This window comes from Penicillium argentinense (genome assembly GCF_028826775.1).
Source record: "Penicillium argentinense strain IBT 30761 chromosome Unknown utg000010l_segment0_segment0, whole genome shotgun sequence".
In the NCBI taxonomy this organism is placed as follows: Eukaryota; Fungi; Ascomycota; class Eurotiomycetes; order Eurotiales; family Aspergillaceae; genus Penicillium; species Penicillium argentinense.
Window position 1 is genome coordinate 1,216,699 of NW_026622669.1, and position 20,094 is coordinate 1,236,792.

Sequence of the window (20,094 nt, forward strand, 5' to 3'; positions counted from 1 at the left end):
CTGAAAGCGCAGCTCGAAGCTTCTCGCACGATCGTCCCCATGTGGCCGCGGGCAATTACTCGCCGCCTGCATCTTTTTTTACGTCTTGCCTCTTTCGCATATTTATCAGCTCGCGACGCAGCCGCAGAATCTCCGCCATCTCCGCAAGGCGGGGTACATTCTTTGGATCGTGCAGCCAGGCGGATCGCCCTTCGGTCCGGGAACTATACACTTACCCTAGGGTAGTCTGCAGTATGCCTTATACCCCGTATCTCTCCCCCTAGGGCATGAGGGTTTATGAGCATTGTTGTCCCCCTTCTCTTTGCTTATGATCACAACACGCTTTTGATCCACTTTGTCACCTGAAATCCGACTGACGTCGATCGGATCGTGCGTCTTGCAATATGGCCCGGCCCAGATGCTCCAGTTCCCCTTGCATCTGCATACCGAGCCCCCATGGCTTTCGCCGTGATGCCTCCGTACTCCGCCATGTTGCGGTATGTTCGGTGATCTCCACCGGCTGCGTCATAGGGCGTCCGCCATGGAGTCCCAAGCTCGTCTTCCACGCACCCTGGTTTGATGGATATCAGAGCCGGTCGCGCTCATTGAAGACAGCGTACGTGACACAAACACCGATGTGAGCCTCCTACACAGAGTCGCCGAGTGACAGTCAGAAAAAAAAAAAAAAAAAAGGAGCAATTTTCAGCAAACGTCGCTCACGCCGACGGGTTCGGGTACTCCCAGCCATTCTCCAATCCAACCCTGAGGCGGGGAGGATCTGCAGCGATACCCCTCACCAAACTGGGGTGTTGTCGTGCTCGCACAAATCGGAGAGCCATTGGAAAAGACATCCTGAATCCGCCGTTCACAAAATAACCGGGCTGGGCTTGGCCACTACCCCTCCATACGACGAGATGCATGGAGTAAGGCCGGGGAGGGATCCCATATAGTGGTTCGTGCGGGCGGATCTGGATCTGATACTCGTGCAGTTCGAAGCTCCTGACTTCCAAACGCCTCAGCGTCATCCCGGGTCGACAATCCGCATACGCCTGCATGCTAGTTTATCCGTAGGGCCACGGGTCACGGGCGCTGCGGAACGCAAGATTCAATTCGTAGGTCATCTGCGCGGTGAAGTTGTGCCACGATCTGCAGCCATGCAGCCGACTTCTGTTCCCGAGGACACCGCATTTCATGCGCAATATGATGGAGCACGGCCCAGAGACATTTCTGGAAGCGTGAAATATGGACGGTGTCTGCTATTCCTCGCACCGAGATTGGCTGTGGGATGCGTAGTTTCTCCACGATGACAGGCGGCTCCATAATATGTAGTATGAGGATGGGCCAGCGGATCATAGTTGTATGTGCATTGCATCTCCGTCGTTTTGCAGGGTCTAAGCGGCGATGAACTTCTGCACCGAAAAGCAGGTTTTGTCATGACAGGAGAGAGTTCAAGCCTCTGCTTCAAGCGCTGGAACACTTCTGCATGTGATAAGGCATTGTCGAAGTATACCGCTGGGTATACCGCTGAAGTCGATCGGCTGTACTCCGGATACTATCAGTACCATAGAACTAGTACTCAGTCGCCGCCCGCAAAAATCGGTGAAATGGAACGGGCGCACGGTGCTATAGTTGCCCTCTGCCCTCACAGAAAGCTCCTTCTCGGCGGCCGCTCGCCAATAATGAGGCGTCGGGAGAGAACGGCGCACTTCTTTCGTGCTAACCGACCGGTGAGCGTTTTGGTGTGGCTGCTCCAGACGATGAGCTCATCGTGCCGCCGTCAATCTCCGCAACAGTCGCGGAGTAGATATGCACAATGTACAGAACAGAGGGCATATGATATCAACGCGTTTGTGCCACAGGGTAGGCGGTCGGTGGTCTAGAATCCATGCTCTGCTGGCCTGCTGATCGTTGCGACTCGAGTCAGTTGCTCAAGAGTGATCCGCAAAGCTTCATCAGGGCTGTGACGTCAGTCTCGTGCCTCAATTCAACGTGGAATCGGCGTGTTGCCTCAGGCAGCAACATAATGGCACCAAGCTTAGATAAGCCGAAAAATTGACACCTGGAATGTCGGGCAACAAATTGGTACAAAATGGTACAAAAGAGATCACGTGTGACGCTCTCCCGGATTATCTTCTTTCCGCCTCTCCGCTGGAGCTGTTTTGCTAGGCATTCGACATCGTGGTTGCGCAGTGCATTGACAGTTCAGTACCATCGCCGGCATGCCTCGAAAATTGAGGGCGGCCGCTCAGGCGGCAGCCAAGTCTATGAGTGAGTCCATAAATCCCCCGTTGCACGCAATTTCTGTAGAAATTGCGGTCATCGCAACTTCACCCCTGCAAACGCGCTTCGCTACTAATGGTCCCTAGAAAATGTGCCTACGCTTCCTGAGGTCTCGGACGACGACATGATTGATGCGCCCCCATCAGAGCCATCATCGCCAGCAGTGGAAGACCATGGTTCTCCCGATGAAGAGGACGTTGATCCTGAAGCCGATGCAAATCCCGAGCCTGAAGCCGACGCCGATACTGCGCCGGAAGGCGATGCGGCAGAAACCCCGGCGGAATCCAAGCAGGATGAAGATACAGCTGGCGCCACACCCGCTGCCGACGAAAGCACCGTCCTTGATGGCGAGAGTCCCGCATTGGGACGTCCATCCATCCCCCGAAAACGCCGCATCGGCCGTCCACCCAAGTACCCCCGTCCTGAACCCGAGGACGGCGCCGAATCACCTCTTCGAGTCACTACACCTATCAAGCGAAAACGAGGCCGTCCAGCTGCTAGTGGCGGTCGTTGGGCGCGCGGCCGTGGTCCCGCTCAAAACCCGCAGGTTCCGATCGACAAGGAAGGAAACATGATGGACGTGATTGGTGATGAAGTCGCGCTTCCCCCGAATCCAATCGGTGACACCAAGGTCGATGGCGATGGTCATCTACTCGGAGGTCGCGAATACCGTGTCCGCACCTTCACAATTCTGAACCGCGACAATAAGCTTTACATGCTCTCGACCGAGCCAGCTCGATGCATTGGTTTCCGTGACTCGTATCTCTTTTTCCAGAAGCACAAAATGCTTTACAAGATCATTATCGACGATGATGCGAAGCGCGACCTGATCGAGCGTGATATTATCCCTCACTCGTACAAGGGTCGAGCCATTGGTGTGGTTACCGCGCGCTCCGTGTTCCGCGAGTTCGGTGCAAAGATCGTTGTCGGCGGCAAGAAGATCACCGATGACTACGACGAACAGGCTGCCCGTGAGCGCGGTGATGTGGAAGGTGAATTGGCTGTTCCCGAGGATAAGCTCCCGGGCCCTGGGGAGGAATACAACCGCAACCAGTACGTCGCCTGGCATGGTGCGAGTGCTGTTTACCATACCGGAGCACCCTCTGTTCCAATGGTGGGTGGGAAACCTGTGGATCCCAAGAAGCGACGTGTGCCTGTCACAGATGACAACTGGATGCTCGAACACGCTCGGGCTGCAAGGTAAGAAAAACCCCAATGGCACATCAACTATAGATGTAAACTAACATTCCATTCTAGCACTTTCAACGCAAAACTTGCCGAGATGCGTCGATCCACTATGAACGGCGTGTACGAGGTACACACCAACATCATGCACTATCCACAAATCATGCAGCCGACACACTGCCGCATCGAGCGCGTGCCACCCCCAGATATCACCAGCACCGCCGAGCTGATGACAGATATGTCCACGCTCACGCTCGCCAATCAAAACCCCACAAACCGCGATACCACCCCGAACGAGTCTAACGAAACCAACGAACCCACGACGCCGAGGAACCTCAAGCCCGACGACCGAAAAGAGCAACCGCAAGATCAAGTACCGATCTTCCCTCCCGTTCCCGCACACATTTCAAACCGCTACTACGTTCAGGACATCGTCTACGAGGCCCCGCCCCATTCGAACATGGGTATTCCAGGTCCGGACGGCGACCTGCGCAATCTCCAGCCAAACGGCCTGGTCAGCATTGCGGATCCCGCCCACCCTGAATTCATGACGCCCGACATCCTCGCCCTCCTCCCGGACGAGTGCAAGGAATCTCTTCTAGACGCTGCAACCCGCGAGGTGGACTGGAAGAGAAAATGGTCGACTGAAGCGACAGATACCTACCGCTCACTTCCGGACAAGAGTTACGCTTGGTATCCTTAGAGGGCGCAGGCCGGCATCATCTAGGTGAGAACCATATGAATCTGACGTCGTTTCGATGGGTCTAATATTTTCATTAGGGTTTGGCGAATGGGTTTAGCATTTAGGTTTGGTTTGGGTCATGGCGGGTCCACTATTTTTGCTATGGGCGTTTTTTTTTCTTTCTTGGGCATCTCGGCTCTCTGCGTGGCTTTGTTTGAGTATGGGTTGCGTGTGAGATACCTTACTGAGATGGGAAATATCAATGATTTACTATACTGCTGGAGCCAGCATCAGTTGAAAGAGGCACCCCGATGTGTAGCAGTAAGTGATGTGATTTACGCTATACACCATACTGGTCATCCAGGGCTGGCATGGGGCGCTATAGAAATTGGTCAAATATATGGAATTCAGTAGATTGAAATCAGGACCAATCCATTAGGGAGATGTCACGAAATCCATCTAAAACTACCCCGCCAAGCAAAAAGAAACTCCCTAACTAATCCTATAAATGAAACAGAAGCCACAGAACTGCTATAGATCAGCTCCGGGTATTGGGTGAGCAGGTCTACTGCTTTGACCAGCAAGTATGACGCAGGCGTCAAGTTGAATAAGAAATCAGGTGAGAACCGTATTGAAGTGTATGGAGACGTAAAAAAGCTGAAAACTGGCACCAGAATACAGGAAAAAGAGGGCTGGCTCGTGGGAAGGAAAGCATCCGATGCATGGTGGGAGTAAATAGTAGTTATTGATCAGCCAGTGAAAAGGGAATTTGCACATGCGGATATTGTAAGATGAAGATGATTGGAGGGGGGCGCAGAGACGTAGAGGGATGGGAAGGATATAGAAGAGACAAGACTTCGAGCCTACATGGCCATTTCGGCACGCAGCTTGGCCAACTCTGCCTCCTCGTCGTCCTCCTCTGCGGCCTTTGTCTTGTCTTTGCCCACTACAGCCAGAGTTAGCAAATATCTAGTTTCAGAGGCAAAAGGGAAGGATGCTTACACTCCGAATTCCCGGCAGCCGGTAACCGGTCCAGCTGGGTACCCACAGGCGTAGGACCGGTATTGAGCATCCGCTCGTCCATAGCCTCCTGCTCCAATCCCTCCAACTCGGCATCCAGTTCTTCTTCGTCTGGCTGCTCGCCAAGAGGGACACTGGTGATCGCCTGTCCAATTTCCTCGCTGAGCTGGTGCTGTTCGCGGAGTTTGTCCCTGTATTCCGTATGTCAGCCTGCAAGTCCCGCATAAAACGCATCAGAATAATCAAGTATTGCATCACGCACATCGTCTCGTCGACCTGCTCGAGGCTCATTCCACCGTGGATCTGCTTCATTGCGGCACCTGCTTGCTTCATCGCCTGCAGAGTCTCGTGATTAATGTTGGCGGCTTCGATCGAGTATATCTGTTGCTCGAGCTGGACGATCTGCGATGTTGTTTGTTCGAGGTTCTTTTCGTGAACCTTTTTCCGTCGAAGTGCAGCCTTGGCAGCTAAAAGAACACAGCAGGGTGTGTCAGTCTAAATGTTCTTTGATTCTTCCCCGGACGGGTCAAACACAAGTGACCCCGCGCTCCGCGGGGCAAAGAGGAAACCGAAACATACCGTTCTTATTTGAGTTGACGTACTTTCGCGCCGCGGTATCCTGCTCTCCAATCTGGTTCTCCAAGTGCTTCTCCCGCTTCTGTAGCATATCAAGCTGCTCCCGGAGCAACAGAATCGCTTCCTTCGGTGCATCCTTTCGCTTCTGAGCGGCGGCTCCGCCAAACCAGGACCACATCGTGGGCGAGCGGGTGGGTGGTGGGTTGAGTCTGCGAGCGGAGAAGTCGAGTACGGAGTGAAGGGTCGAGGTTTATACGAATGAGCAGGCAGAACCGATAACGCAAGGCGAGATTGTAATTCCCCCAGCGAGGTGCGGCAAGTCAGACGGGCTTTGAACCGGGCAATAGGCTCCAGGCAAACGCGCCAGCAGCGCAGAGGTCAAAGGAATACAGCGAGGTGGTTGCGGATGTGTGCTAAGTCTTAGTCGAGATGTTGTTCCGGGCAGGACGAGCGATAATCGCGTGCGGCTTTTCGCAGGTGACCCGATGTTCAAATGGAGGGGGAACTCTCCTCGCTGGGCCTATCAATTGATGACATACACGGGCCGATCAGGTCACGTGACATATATGGGTCACGTACGTACTGGGAAGGTACGCGAGGTAAGCGTCTACGAAGTCATAACAACTGCCTGCCCTGATCCCTTTCTCTCTTCTCTCCATGTCTTCCTTACAACAGCCAGGATGAATCCCCCACGCCCTTCTGTTTTCTGCTTTATCAGCGATCTCAGCACTATCATCAATCATGCCAAAGTTCGATTCCTCGGATGGTGAGTAGACTCGACCAATCGAATCCTCGGGAAGTGATACCCCGATGCTAACAACCGGCCTTGCTTGTGCTGATTTCAGCGTCTCTCGTTATGATTCTCTGGCGGGGGATCTTTATCTTGAACATAATTATCCCCAAGGCCCAGCCCCATTCCCATCAATCCGTGTCCATATCGCACCTATCATTGAGGATGTGGACCCAGAGCTGCTGGAAGTCGGCACCTGGGTAAATGTCGTAGGCTATGTCCGGAACCAAGATGAATTCATTTCATATATCGTGGACCTGGCCGCGCGGGGCGAAGCTCTTGACGATGATCGCTGGTTGCAATATGACAACCACGGATTCTGGGATGATGTGAACCCATGGACTGATTCCGTGGATGGCCGTCCTGTCTTCGTCGACGCGATGCTGGTCTGGTCTGCCGGTGCCGTCAACCTGGGAGAATACGAGCGCATCCAGCGCAATCTCCACGACCTCCACCGTCGCCTTTACGGAGAAGACGTGTCTCCTTAAGGTCTCTCCATTCAAGGCCAACCTCACTTGAGACATCGGACTCTCCCAGACCAATTCTTGAACTGTGGACATGACTGGAAGGCCGATGATCTCACCTGTCTATCATTTGATCTACAAGATGAAATGATCTAGCGGGCGGTGTGTTTTCAATATTTTTTTTTTTTCAATGACCGTGTACGGTAACGAGATTATGCCATTATGAATGATGATGCATTCAAGCCAGACTTTTGCAATTTTTCCAGTATCAACTTTTCAACACCTCCAATGCAAAGACGAGGGGGGTATCAGACCAAGTAGAACAAACACTAACGCACTGCAATTAAAGACTCACAAAACGAGCGTACTCAGTTCGCCTCATTCTGCTTCTCCTCATCATTCGGAGGCGCAGCCCCTGCCTAGGCCCCTTCTTCGCCCGTCGACCCTCAAGCTTCTTCTTATCCTCCTGCATGCGCACAATAAGATTACTCTTCATGCGAATCTTATACCCATACTTATAAAAGACAAACGGGATAGGCACAATAGCAACCTCCAACAGTCCCAGCAAAGTCCCCGACCAATTCGGTCCGAGGCTGTCATACATATACGATCCGACCAGCGGGAGCACCCCACCCAACACACTGCGAATAACCGAGTTACCCGCCAACGCACTGGCGGCGTACATGCCATAGCTGTAGGTGAGATAGTTGGAAGCGTAGATGAAGACGCCTGTGTTTCCTGCGCCGAACGGAATACCGGCGAGCAGCGGGACGATCCAGTGGATTGAGGCCGGGGCACAGGTCCAGGCGAACCAGAGCTCGCCGATGGGAATGAGGATCGAGCAGATGCAGACGAAGGAGACCATTGCCTCGGGGTGGGGCTTGCCCGTCTCGGGATCGACTTCGTGGCTGTTGATGAGGCGGCGGACGAAAGGTTCACAGGCGATGGTGATGAGGACGCCAATGCCAATGCCCAGGAATGCGAGGCCGGAGAAACCGAGGCTCCAGCCGCGGATTTCTTCGAAGACTATGGGGTAGGCTGTGAAGCAGAGGTAGAGGATTCCGTAGACGATGGCGATGTAGATGTTCCAGAAGATGCTGACAGAAAAGTTAGTAAAGGTTCATCAGAAAAGGGAAGAGAAACGCACCAAATCGGCTCAGTGACAGCCATCACAAACGGCCGACTCAGATTCAACTTGAGAATCTCAGAAAGACTCGCTTTCTGATCATACCGCGACCACCAGCGCTCATCACCCGTCTCCTTTCGCAATCGAGCAGCCTTCTTTTGCAAAAGCGTCGGCGCATACGTCTCTTTCAAAACAAGCGCAAAAACAAGCGCAACGCCCGACAGCATGAGCGCAATCCAGCACATCCATCGCCAGCCCAGGTACTGTGTAACAAAACCGCCAATAACAGGTCCAAGAACGGGTCCATTCAGCGGTCCAATACTCCAAATCGAAATTGCGAGAGCCCGATGCTCGTCATCGACTAGATCCGCGACCATTCCGGGTGCCGTTGAGATCATGACGCTGCCGAAGAAGGCGCCGATGAAGCGGATGACGATGAGAGCCGTGACCGATTTGGCGAGGGCGCAGGGGATGATTAGGATAGTGAATATTGAGAGGCAGCCGATGCAGGCGGGTTTACGGCCGTAGACTTCGCTGAGGGGAGCCATGAACATTGAGCCGATGGCGAGGCCGATTAGGTAGAATGTAAGGCCTAGCGTGACGATTGTTGAGGATTCAGAGAATTCGGCGCCGATTTGGGTGACGCCTGATGTGTAGGAAGTTGAGTAGAGGACACTATGTGTTGTTAGATCTGTCTTTGTATGTCCTCATTTCAACAAGGCATTTTGAGGTAAAGGAGTGTTGACTTACACGATGAGTGTATTCCAAGACAGAAAGAGCAATCCCATAGCTTTATATCCCAGAGTCCAGTTCTTGGGATTCTCAGGATCATCCTCGCCATCCCAGTCGACTTCATAGTTTGGATTGGAGGTGCCGTTCGTTGGGATAGTCGTGACACGCTGCGAGAGGGACATGTGCTCTGAGTTGCGCGATGCGCGAACTGTGAGGGTCTTGCCCAGCGCATCGTGGTCCTGCTGTGTATCCACCGAGGAGATGGACTCTCCGATCGAGTCTGAGTCGCGCGACTGGTGCTCTGTGTTTTGCGGCCATTTCTCTTGCGAGTGCTCTGAGCCGGTGGCTGCCATGGTGAAAGTATACGAACTGTCGCCGTTCCCCGGAACTAAAAGAAGGTTTGGTGGTGGGGTGCGATTGAGTTTATTGATAGCGCCTCTGTACTGCTTCCGTGATTATAGTGTAGCAATGTTGAGAAGTCGTAAGTCGTTCTTTGCCTTGTCAAGGCTGGTTCTTATTCTTTACAGAACTGCACAGCGAGGTACTCCACATGGATCAGAGAAAATGGGTGTGCACGAGCTGGCCACGTCGGTAAATGGTAAATGGGAGAGGAGAAAATGCCTCCGTAGCAACGGTAAAGGCTAGCTTTCACGAACTGGCCCTGCCACCGAGGTAACTCTTTATGGGCACCAGGACCAGGATCAAATATAGGAAGTCCTCAAGAACTCGAGGAACGGAATTTGTAAACTGTTTGCGACAGCTTCGATTAGAAATTTTCCAGGAGGGACAAGTGGGGCTCGCGCAGTGATAAGCCTAATTGTCGACGAGGGCGAAAAGAGCAGGGCCATGCCATGCCGAGTGAGGTGATTCATTCGGCAAGCAGGCCGAGCACGGTGCGAGGCCCGGGCTTTGTGCAGTGCATCTGCAAGAAAGCGCTGGCGCAGTCTCCTGTACTGTCTGTATGCCGGGATATACATCCAAACAACTCTGGTGTCTGCTTGCTCTCTCCTCTCTTCCCCATCTGGAGGTTCCCCGTGGGTAAACACCGGCGCAACTCCATTGGCAGCGTCTCCAGCATGTACCCTAAGGTAGGCAGTGGCTCGGGACGGTGCCCCTATCTGCTCCAAGACCCAGTTGTGCTGAGGGTACCCGACGGGACCATGGAGTGTGGATTCAGCGTGCCGGTTTGCCGAAGGCGCAATCGCCAGCACTGGAATCAGCCACAGGTTGGCTGCTGCTTGTGCTGTGGGGCTCGGGATTTTGAGCGAGAAGTCATTGTGCCAAGTATCTGTCCAGCGTACCTGGATGCCTGGAGTACCCCGGGCTCTATTTAACTAACTTAACTAGGCGGCCTCGTGTCATCGCTAGGGCGTGTGGTGATGTCGGGCGCTGTCCGGAGTCGGGACCTGGAGGATCCCGATGACTCGAGACCGATAGGAAAAGCCTGCTGGAATGTCGGCAGGCCATAGCTTCAAATTTGTATCGACCACGACGGAACTGATTCCGCGCGGAGGCCTGAAACTAAGGCATCGGATGACGACCAGGATGCTGGGCTGGTGGAGTGCAGCCGTTCTAGCGTGAGAACTTAATCTGTGGACTGTATTCAGCAGTGTTCTAGAGTAGACAGATGGATTCAGATCATATATTCGACCTACCTCGCTACTCCATAGAGGACCTCGCTGTGGCCTGCCCGTTCGAAGATTCTTCGGGGAAATGCCCCTGAGGAACCAACCACGGCGCCGCCCGCGCTCGTTTAAAAATAACCGAGCCGTTGTCGCTCTAAGCGAAGAGCCAGGATCAAACTGCGTAACAAAAATAAAAGTAAAAATAAAAATTTAGAAGGTTATAAGATATTTGTAGAAACGCCTTTGTTCGTAAATGTTCGTGCAAACGCTTGCTTAGCAGCTGGTCGGCGCATTTCTTAGTTCTCGCCGCCGTTCTCTCATGGCATCGGCCTCCGAACTGCTCTCTATCGCAACTCGGCGCAATTTATTCTCTACTTTCTCCAGTGCACCGGCGCAAAACCCTCATTCCTAACCTTTGACTCTCACATATTTCGTTTCGACACTGTTCGACACTGTTCGTGGAAATTGGACCACGATGATCCCGATCATTTTGGCACTGCTGGGCGTGGGCCTGTACCTGCGCCATGTGAACACCATCATGAAGGCCGTGCCTCCAGAAGCAACAGCTGCCTCGCCGCACCGCTGGACCATCGAACAAATCAAAGCCGGCTACAAAAAGGCCCTCGAAAACCCCGTCGAGGTCGACCAAAGTCTCCCGCCCAAACAAGCCCGGCGCTACGTCGTCGTGGGTGGATCCGGTACGTGCAGCGGTCTATAGACCCCCGCAAAAAGCAAAACCCCTCTGCTGGCAGACACCGCGCCATATCTGAATTCCGACTAACGGTTGCAGGTCTCGTCGGCGGCTGGATCGTCTCGCATCTTCTCGCGCGTGGTGAAGACCCATCCGCTATCCGCGTGCTCGATCTCCTCGCGCCAACACAGCAAGTCCTCCAGCAAGGCGTGGGCTATGTGAAGACCAACATCAGCGACGACCTGGCTGTCACCACGGCATTTGAGTCGCCATGGCCTGAGAGCATCGCCCGTCTCCCCTTGACGGTTTTCCACACTGCTGCTATCATCCGTCCGCAGGATCGACTGGAGATATTTCTTCCGCTGTGCAGCAACGTAAACATCGAGGGTACACGCAACGTGCTCAACGCCGCGAGGAAGGTCGGCGCTTCCTGCTTTGTCTCGACCTCGTCTGGCTCCGTCTCGCTCCACAAGCTAGGCTTCTGGGTCGCGCCGTGGAAGAAGCTGCCTCAGCGCGCGTTCCAGGTGCTCAGCGACGAGGCGAAGGTGCCGCAGGAGCATAACATGTTCTTTGGCAATTATGCCGTGACGAAGGTGGAAGCGGAGAAAATGGTTCGTGAGGCGGATGACCCGTCATCTAATTTCCGGACTGGTTGTATTCGACCTGCGAATGGCATTTATGGTATTGGCAGTGATGCCAGTATGACCCTGACTGGCGTCTACCTGCGGAATCAGGGCAGTCCCACGTAAGTTTATCCCCCGCCATCTATCAAAGCCATCTATCAAAAGAAAAGAGAAAGCACTAACTTGGAGAAAAAGCTGGACCCGCCCCGTAATTCAAAGCTTCGTCAACGCCGAAAACGTCTCAATCGCCCACCTTCTCTACGAGCAACGTCTGCTCGAACAAAGCCAGCCAACCTCCAACCTCCCAAACACAGGCGGCCAATCCTTCGTCGTGACAGATCCAAACCCAGCCGTCTCCTTCAGCGACATTTACACGCTCCTCGAAACACTCTCCAAAACACCCGTCTCCTTCCCCTCCATCCCGCCCGTCCCCTTCTTCGTCTTCTCCTACCTGGTCGAGTTCTACTCCGTCATCCAGTACAAATACCTCCAATTCCTCCCAAAGTTGACCGGCGACCTGAGCCAGGTGCAGCCTGCGCTCTTTTCCATCTCCGACGTCTTCTGCATTGCCGATGATAGTCGGGCGCGGAAGGCACCTGAGCTTGGTGGGTTGGGATACAACCCGCCTCTTAGTACGTTGGAGGGCATGTGTAAGCAGCTTGTGGATTGGAATCGGAAGGCGGAGTTGAAAGAGGTTGATGTTGATGTTGCGAAGATTGGGCCTGTGGCTGTTTCGGAGAAGGGGGTTGATGTTAATCTTGTTTCGCCGAAGATTTGATCGTGGATTGGTTCCTGATCTTTCTTGCGATGTGTAGATTAATTGGAATGTTAATCAAATGCATAACTTAGCGAGGACTATGAGAATGAAAAATTATTTCTGTACTACGTCGTGAGATAGTAAAGTGTACTCTTAGGGTGCGTTGACAGAGAAAAGGAGAAGATGAATTGTAATGATCATATTATTCTTGGTATCATAGAAGGGCGAATCGGTGCCCTGGCAAAAAGAATTTGGACGAGGTTGAATACAAGCTGGGGAGCAAATTGAACAGGCATTCAAGAAGCGAGCTGCTTTGAAGAATTCTGGCCGTCTTCAGGTTTCGGCCAGATCCACGGAGTTTTAAGAGTCCAAATATCGATCCGGCGATAGTTGGAGCGCTCATGTGCCATTGCCAGCTACCACGCATGCAAGCCTAATGGCAAAAAGCATGGCCAGGCTCGACTCTTTCCGAACAGATGCGCAGTCAGAAAATATCGAACGACGCAAGTCGTTGACTGAGCCAGTTTTCCCGGCAAAGGCAACGCGACTCGCAATGCCATCAACATCTGCCCGAAACAAATCTCAAGACAAAAACGCCCAGACACCTACCGCTGCTGCTGCGCCGCCTGCCGCCTAAAATCCAAAATCTGCTTCCGAATACTATCCGCCGCCCCCTCAACCTGCATAGCGGCAGTAACACTCCGCCACCACGTCTGCTGAAGACTCTCCAACTCCCCAGAGCTGGACTCCTGAGCAATCTTGCGCTGGCGATTAACCTCCTCCGCCTCCGCCTTCGTCTCCGCAAGCTCCTTCTCCAGGCCCCGGAGAATATCCTCCAACTGCATATTCCCAATCAACCAAGCATTCTTACCCCCCTCTTCGAGCAGCGTCAAATTCTCATGACGCTTCGAGAGGTGCGAGGCTGAGATATATGCTTTGCGCAGGGTGTCTTTCCACTCGGCCAGGTTCGGGGCGTCGGTGTCGGAGACTCGAGTCGGTGCTTCGGGCGCTTCGTATCGCGTTAGGTCGATGCCGCCTGTTAGGGGGCACCGCTGGCTTTGCGCTCGATTTCTTGTGCTAGTAGCGCGCTGGTTTTTGTTTCTGGGACGGCTGGGATGGAGGGGTGCAGCGTGCTGATGTGGTCTGGGGCGAGCTCGGCGTTGATGAGGCGCTGGGCGTTTTGTCGCGCGGCATCTGTGGGCGCCGGGTCGACGTCTGCTTGTGTGAGTGGTTTGTCTGGCGGGTGTTGGATCGAGGAAGACTTACAGGGTAGCGAGTCGTGGGATACATTAATGAGAGGCATTTTGGTTGTTGAGGTTCGATTGAGTCTTGATCGCGGCCGGATTGACTTTCGAGGCTGTGGTGGGTCTGCTGTGTCATGTGACTTGATCTATATCCTGCAAATCGGAACTTTGTCGGTCGAAGGTGCGTTGCATTACAGTATTGGATATTTATATTTGAAATATTTATATGTAATAATAATAATAATAATAATAATAATAATAATAATAATAATAATAATAATAATAATAATAATAATACGTTATAACAATTTGCATATGTGCTGAGACAGCCGTTTCTAGCGCCAGAGGCGGCCGAAAATGGCCTCCTCGGCACAGCCCGTCCGCACACGCACTATCTCACTCCGGTCACACGCCCACCCTCTCTCTCTCCCTTCCCCCTCTGGCCCTCAGGGTATTATTGAGCGGGTATCGATTGCTGGCCACGGGCGGGGCTTGTAGCTAGGGGGACAAAGCGTGAGAAAGACATCTCTGGAAGCTTTAAATTTTGCAGCTCATGCGATACCCACGATTTCGCGGTCATGACCTTCGACAAAGCCTATTGATTTCGGCTGGCGTATAATTAGCGGAGGCTGAACAAAACTGTCCTGATTGATACTATATTAGCCTGATCGGCACAATACCCGAAGTTTACAAACATACCAAACAACGGCGAGGATGTCGGAAATCCCGAATTGTAGTTTGCATCCGATAAGAAGCGAAATTTTGCGCTAATACAACCTATACAAACGCTGCACCTAAGCCCGGCTGTTCCGAACTACCGCGTGCTTATTGGTTGGACCACCTTATGAGAAAGCAAATCTTACCTGATCCGTGCTCTGCAAACATACTAAACAGAAAAGTCTTGAACGCCTTTAGTTTGCAGATGTACGGACCATACTTTGAGCACGTGGGTTCAAGGTATAAGTATGCCTCGATTCCCAGATGAGATCTACCAGGACACAAAGATTTGTACTTGAAAGTCAAACATCTGCAATCAAAGGTGAATTTCCATATTTCTGTACCCGTTTAAACCCCCCGAGAGGCGTCTTCAAATGAGCCTAGATCTTAATCCACATTCCTTGGATTTCGATCGAACTCTATGTCCAAGATCAAGTCGGAGGTGTTTTTTCGAAGTTCAATTTAGTGTTTACTGATTCTCAGTTGTCTCCAGAATTTTGACCAAGAAAAGAGTCTTCCTCATTTACCACTGTATCAAAACGGGATCATTACACGTAAGTCAAAATTGAACTTAGTTTTCTATATTTATTTAATTTTTTTTTTTTTTTTTTAAAAAAAAAAACCTAACATATCATTCAAGCAACATAATGGCTCGCCCTCTCCTACAAAGGATGCACCGATTCGTTGAGTTCATCAATTCAGGCGATGAAACTATAGGGCAAGAGGTAGTTTCTGAAGCAGCTGTATTCCACGTTCCGTTTTCGGACTCCCCACTGAAAGGATTGCCTGGATACATGCAAATTCTCGGCATGATGCGCTCCGCCTACCCAGATATCCAGTGGACACTTGACGATACAGTCATCGAGGACGATAAAGTTGTAGCGAACTTTACTCTGCGTGGAACTCACGAAGGCGAATTCTTTGGTGTTCCGGCTTCTGGAAAGAAAATCCAGGCACGATCTATGAACATCTATCGATTCACAGATGGAATGATTGTGGAGGAAACCGGCTTGCCTGATCTGTTTGGGATAATGCTACAAATCGGGGCTGTGAACCCGCCGGTTGCTCATTAGGCACTTTCCAGGGCGATTTGAGAATGTCGCTCCGAGATTCAACATGTATTGTCGATCTTTTTAGAGCTCACCTAATGGTGGGATAAGTACAAATGACATAGGGCGATATATGACTAGCATAAATTGAAATCCACTTTCAGGCACGTAGGATGGGGAAGGACAGAGGGTAGATTGCGTGGCGAAGGAGTTGTAATAGTATCCCGGACTCGGGCGTATAGCGAATTAAGTTGTAATGTTTCAGGCTATTGTGATTGAGAGGATCATCGATAATATGATACGGGGTTTCAGGCATCTCTAAACACAGTCAAATAACTTGGAAGCCAATATCGGTTTGAACCAGGTGTCAGCTCTAGACAGACGCCGGTAATCAATGAGAAGGCACAACAACAATAAACAGGATGTTGATGAATTAGCCCTGTTCTACACCTACAGACTTCTCCGCATGACGAATATTCTCACTTTAGCATTTTCACCCTGCCCAGGTGGGATCTTGGCAGTAATAAGCGGCCTATTGAACATGGTTCACAGGATATCTTAGAATCAGATAAAATAATGGCACCATCACGAACACCTTAAAATTTTCCTCCATCCTAGATACCCCGTCTGGAGTTTTGGATTGGCTTGAGAGAGTACGAGCTCTGCAGAAGTTAGCATGACAATCAGTCCGAGTTTGCCTGTGACACACAAGTTGAGAGTGTAACGGGCCAGCCCAGGAGATTTAGTCACCGCTGGCCACCACCTATTTCTAAACTTCTCTAAGCTTCAGATAAACAGCATATTGGCTCCGCTCAATTGAATCAATTCGGCCGTAGCCCTTCACACTTAGGACCTCTGTGGGAAGGGGTGATTTTTAATTGTGAATTACACCACAACTAGAGGGTCAAAAGATTAATATATCTGTTCAATTACTCTTGAGGTCAGTGGCTAACTTGTGGTGCAAACTTTTTGCTAGAAAATGAGGTTCGTGGTGGGTTATAAAAGCTAAAAGTATGCTAATATAAAGCATGACACCTGAGGCGACAAGGCAACAATAGACACCTGATTGAAATTGCGGCCGTAACACATGACCTGGATCTCATGTTTGGCAGTCGACTCGACTTCGATAAGCCTGGAGCCACTAGGTCTGTCCAGAATTGTATTGTTTGACAACTCGACTTCATTCTACTAACCCCTCACCTCCCTTTTTTTTTTTTTTTTTTTTTTTTTTTTTTTTGGTCTTTCAGCTAGAAGCGCTGACTTCAGTCTTCATTCCTCTCGCAATTATTGCCGCTCCCTGATGTAGTTACTCGCGAATACACGAACATCTCGATAGAATTTCCAAACAATCGAAACCATGGATCCTGGGATGTCTCGACAATATTGACAAAAAGTAGACATGATAATGTAGATGGTAGTCTGAAATTCTGTTAAAGTAAGTAGCCCTCTTGGTCAAAGGAGTCATTAAAGAATTGCACAGTGCGTAGACGTTACAGAAACAACACCTATAGGCAGCACCTAAGCATTAAAACGAGCATTCTGTTTGATATAAGGCCCCTAAGGGATTGGGTAGCGTTCCTGGGTCGTGGACTTGCGCTAGGAGCGACTGCGCGATGTTCTGGGATCAGTGTTGCATCTCCTGGGAACTACGAACTTGATTTTCGGAGCGCTATTGGTTCCAGGAGCCATCGACTGGATCCTGGAATGGTCACAATGGTTGACAATCTCCACCATGGTTCCGGGTTTACCGCTAAAAAACGAGCAAACTGGCACACTGAAACGCTCATATCTATCAAGCAAACTGTAACCTCATTCGGCATAGCCATCAACATGCTCCAATCCATCAATAGGGTCCCGACCACAAATGAAGTCGAACAAGGGCAGGCTGAGGTGCAACATGCAATGGCCAGTTTCTGAAGACGACCGCTCTGTGGGCCCTATTCGACAATCGTTGGCGTTGCTCTCTGCTTTCCGCCGCCCTCTGCTTCGGATTTAGAAGAAGAATACACGAGGCACTGACATAACGATGCTGGAACCACGGGAAGTGAAAAGTGGTAGAGGACGGGAACACAGACCTGCGACGTCAATCAATCTTCAAATTTCGAGATCTGATAAAAATTAATTGGCGATGAGATATTGCACTCTATATATGAACTAAGTCCATGCCGAATATCGAGTCAAATCACAGTCAGCAACCCCATTCTTCGGGATTAGAGTTCAAGATCGTAGGATACCCTGCATTGCATTGCTCTCACATTAACACTGCGAAAGTGTCTAGATAGACCTGAACGTTCCCATATACAGTCCCTGGTCCCACCTGGCAAACGATCTCCAACCGCGCTCTCATCCGGCTAACAACACCGAAGTATCGGAAACGCTAGGAGCAGACGCCTGGCTAAACGTTATTGCAGACGAGATTGGTGACGTATGGCTTTAGGACCGCCAGATAATGACCCATCCCCACAGACATCTATGGTCACGGACACTCACACGGCTAGAGGGAGAATATACAAGGGTTGCAAATCCGGAGCACCAGGAGATCTACACCGACTGGCTAGCACGAGATGCCGAGTTAACAATAGCTCAATGCATGAAAGTCAGCACGTATTGTGGGTGGGACTTCCTAGTTGCCGCAGAGCTCCGCAAGCACTTGAAAGTGTCGGGATACGCCAAACGAAATTTGGCAGTGCTGATCGAGAGGCGTGGAAGAGGGAGCTCTTCGACTCCCAGTTGGACTCATCGACGTTGAACAGAACCTCGAAAAACCCGGGCCCGACCACATACAGACTGCTTTGACACAACCTCGCTGTAATGCCGGGACATCAGGAGCTACAAATCTTACAGTACAACGTCCGGAAGTCAAGAGATGTCATTCTTGCCTGCTTATTCCAAAACCCTAGGGTCTGGAATACGATGTCCTGGCAATCCAAGAACCCTGGCGTAATTCATTCATTGCCTTTGGATACTATAGAAACGCCGGGCAGTTTAGAGTTGGTGGTGCACATGTCCCTGCAGGAGCCAGAGCTTCAGTCTCCACCAATCAAACTTTATCCCATATACCCGAAGTCAAATAGACGACCAGGAAACAACAATACTGAACTCGCATATTCGCACCAGTCATACTGGTGCAGAGTCACCCATCGGACGGACTCCGGTTCTGCAAGAGACAGCCAAGAAAGCCAAGCCGCCGTCTCCCAGATACCAAGGGTCCGAACACTCCTAACGAATCAAAATAGGCTAGATGTTCGTATCCAGTAGAGAAGTCCGAAAAAATAAAGAGGGAGCGTGGCCCCCGCGCTGTGGACTCCAGCTCTTGGATTCCCATTCTGCGCCTGCGACAAGTGGCTATCCCCAGCCCATTTAGTTTGCGACAGCCTGAGCGATAATCGCAATGCGCCGCGTCGCAGCGTTATTGCAGCTACCGCTGTTCCTCGCAGCGCAGGCTCTAGGCAGCGAGGATGTTAATTACGACCCAGATGAGAATTACCGGCCGCGAAACGTGACGGGTTTGGATTATTACTATTATCCATGGATTGGCTCGTGCGCTCGACTCCGTATCCACAGACCACACAGACTGCATACTAAGAATCTATCTATAGGTACTACAACGGCAGCGCCGTATTCACCATCTCCAACGTCGAGCCTCGAGACGACCGCAGTGATTCCGAGATCGAAGAGGAGGGGGAGTTGGAACTCTGCGAGCAGTTGCGGAACATCACGTACACGTGGTCGTATCCAGCAATCCTCGCGATCACAGAGATAGAACCCGAAGATGAGCGACCGAAGAACACAAACCCAATCGATATTTCGCTGTTCACCTCGTACTCGAACTTCACGCAGTATTTTAGCGATTATATGGATTCCAGCAACATGCAGACTCGGGATATGCCCTTTATATTTGAGTCGATTGAGAGGTCGTAAGTATATACCCCTTTCTAATGCACAGTCACTTTCTGGCGGCTGACTGATTTGCGACAGGCGTTATTCATTCCCCACGAGTAGAGACACGAAGCCAGATTTTAACCTGACTGTCGCCGAGGACACTGGGAATGGTCTCCCATTTCGAGTAACAGGGAGCTCGGAGCTAGAGCAGAACCCGCTTGGTACTTTGCAGATGAATATGTCGACCTGCTCCCGTACCGAGGGATGGTGGGGTGTCGTTCCCATTTCACTCGATGATGACCTTGACGACGTTAGCGGTGTGACAAACCCGACCGTGCAGCTGACATTTGACGACTCTTCGGCAAGTTTCAGTATTCGATCGTGGATTGTCGCGAATACCTTGGCCGAAGAGGATGAGGAGACGCCAAGAATTTCAGCTAGGTTGACGATCGAGTTCTTGGGGAGGATTGATGCTGCACACTCGGATGTCTTAAACGAGGGGACTCCAGTGACATGGACACCGAGCATGGGGTTCGGGAATAATTCCCTGAGTTTGGATTATGAATCCGGTGCGCTTGCCGCAGCCGGAGTGAACATTCGTCAGATCTGGAGCATCCTGGGGGCTGTTTTAGCATACATCTTCATATAAATACGACATCATTTACCCTATCG

General features: G+C 51.4%; 8 protein-coding genes across 8 annotated transcripts; 5 read left to right on the forward strand and 3 right to left on the reverse strand.

Moving 5' to 3' along the window:
- Positions 1 to 2,198: 2,198 nt before the first annotated feature.
- On the forward strand, positions 2,199 to 4,147 carry N7532_010156 (chromatin structure-remodeling complex subunit RSC7; the record flags this gene model as incomplete). Its single annotated transcript, XM_056622647.1, has 3 exons — positions 2,199 to 2,247; positions 2,346 to 3,459; positions 3,517 to 4,147. 3 exons carry the CDS (start codon positions 2,199 to 2,201, stop codon positions 4,145 to 4,147), a joined length of 1,794 nt encoding a protein of 597 aa, XP_056470063.1.
- Positions 4,148 to 4,989: 842 nt separating this feature from the next.
- N7532_010157 (ESCRT-III subunit protein SNF7) lies at positions 4,990 to 5,900 on the reverse strand (the record flags this gene model as incomplete). Its single annotated transcript, XM_056622648.1, has 4 exons — positions 4,990 to 5,072; positions 5,129 to 5,337; positions 5,409 to 5,613; positions 5,726 to 5,900. The coding sequence occupies 4 exons, from the start codon at positions 5,898 to 5,900 to the stop codon at positions 4,990 to 4,992; spliced, it is 672 nt and encodes a 223-aa protein (XP_056470064.1).
- Positions 5,901 to 6,402: 502 nt separating this feature from the next.
- N7532_010158 (nuclear telomere cap complex subunit Ten1) lies at positions 6,403 to 7,000 on the forward strand (the record flags this gene model as incomplete). The annotated part of the gene is made up of 2 exons (XM_056622649.1): positions 6,403 to 6,488; positions 6,568 to 7,000. 2 exons carry the CDS (start codon positions 6,403 to 6,405, stop codon positions 6,998 to 7,000), a joined length of 519 nt encoding a protein of 172 aa, XP_056470065.1.
- Positions 7,001 to 7,319: 319 nt separating this feature from the next.
- N7532_010159 (MFS transporter) lies at positions 7,320 to 9,187 on the reverse strand (the record flags this gene model as incomplete). The annotated part of the gene is made up of 3 exons (XM_056622650.1): positions 7,320 to 8,073; positions 8,124 to 8,777; positions 8,853 to 9,187. 3 exons carry the CDS (start codon positions 9,185 to 9,187, stop codon positions 7,320 to 7,322), a joined length of 1,743 nt encoding a protein of 580 aa, XP_056470066.1.
- A 1,747-nt stretch (positions 9,188 to 10,934) lies between these two features.
- Positions 10,935 to 12,551, forward strand: N7532_010160 (putative 3-beta hydroxysteroid dehydrogenase/isomerase family protein; the record flags this gene model as incomplete). Its single annotated transcript, XM_056622651.1, has 3 exons — positions 10,935 to 11,157; positions 11,250 to 11,895; positions 11,969 to 12,551. 3 exons carry the CDS (start codon positions 10,935 to 10,937, stop codon positions 12,549 to 12,551), a joined length of 1,452 nt encoding a protein of 483 aa, XP_056470067.1.
- A 584-nt stretch (positions 12,552 to 13,135) lies between these two features.
- Positions 13,136 to 13,833, reverse strand: N7532_010161 (pre-mRNA-splicing factor SPF27 family protein; the record flags this gene model as incomplete). The annotated part of the gene is given in 2 exon segments (XM_056622652.1): positions 13,136 to 13,566; positions 13,581 to 13,833. 2 exon segments carry the CDS (start codon positions 13,831 to 13,833, stop codon positions 13,136 to 13,138), a joined length of 684 nt encoding a protein of 227 aa, XP_056470068.1.
- A 1,305-nt stretch (positions 13,834 to 15,138) lies between these two features.
- Positions 15,139 to 15,564, forward strand: N7532_010162 (ester cyclase; the record flags this gene model as incomplete). The annotated part of the gene is made up of 1 exon (XM_056622653.1): positions 15,139 to 15,564. The coding sequence occupies one exon, from the start codon at positions 15,139 to 15,141 to the stop codon at positions 15,562 to 15,564; it is 426 nt and encodes a 141-aa protein (XP_056470069.1).
- Positions 15,565 to 18,931: 3,367 nt separating this feature from the next.
- Positions 18,932 to 20,071, forward strand: N7532_010163 (uncharacterized protein; the record flags this gene model as incomplete). Its single annotated transcript, XM_056622654.1, has 3 exons — positions 18,932 to 19,080; positions 19,140 to 19,457; positions 19,519 to 20,071. The coding sequence occupies 3 exons, from the start codon at positions 18,932 to 18,934 to the stop codon at positions 20,069 to 20,071; spliced, it is 1,020 nt and encodes a 339-aa protein (XP_056470070.1).
- Between the last annotated feature and the right edge of the window lie 23 nt (positions 20,072 to 20,094).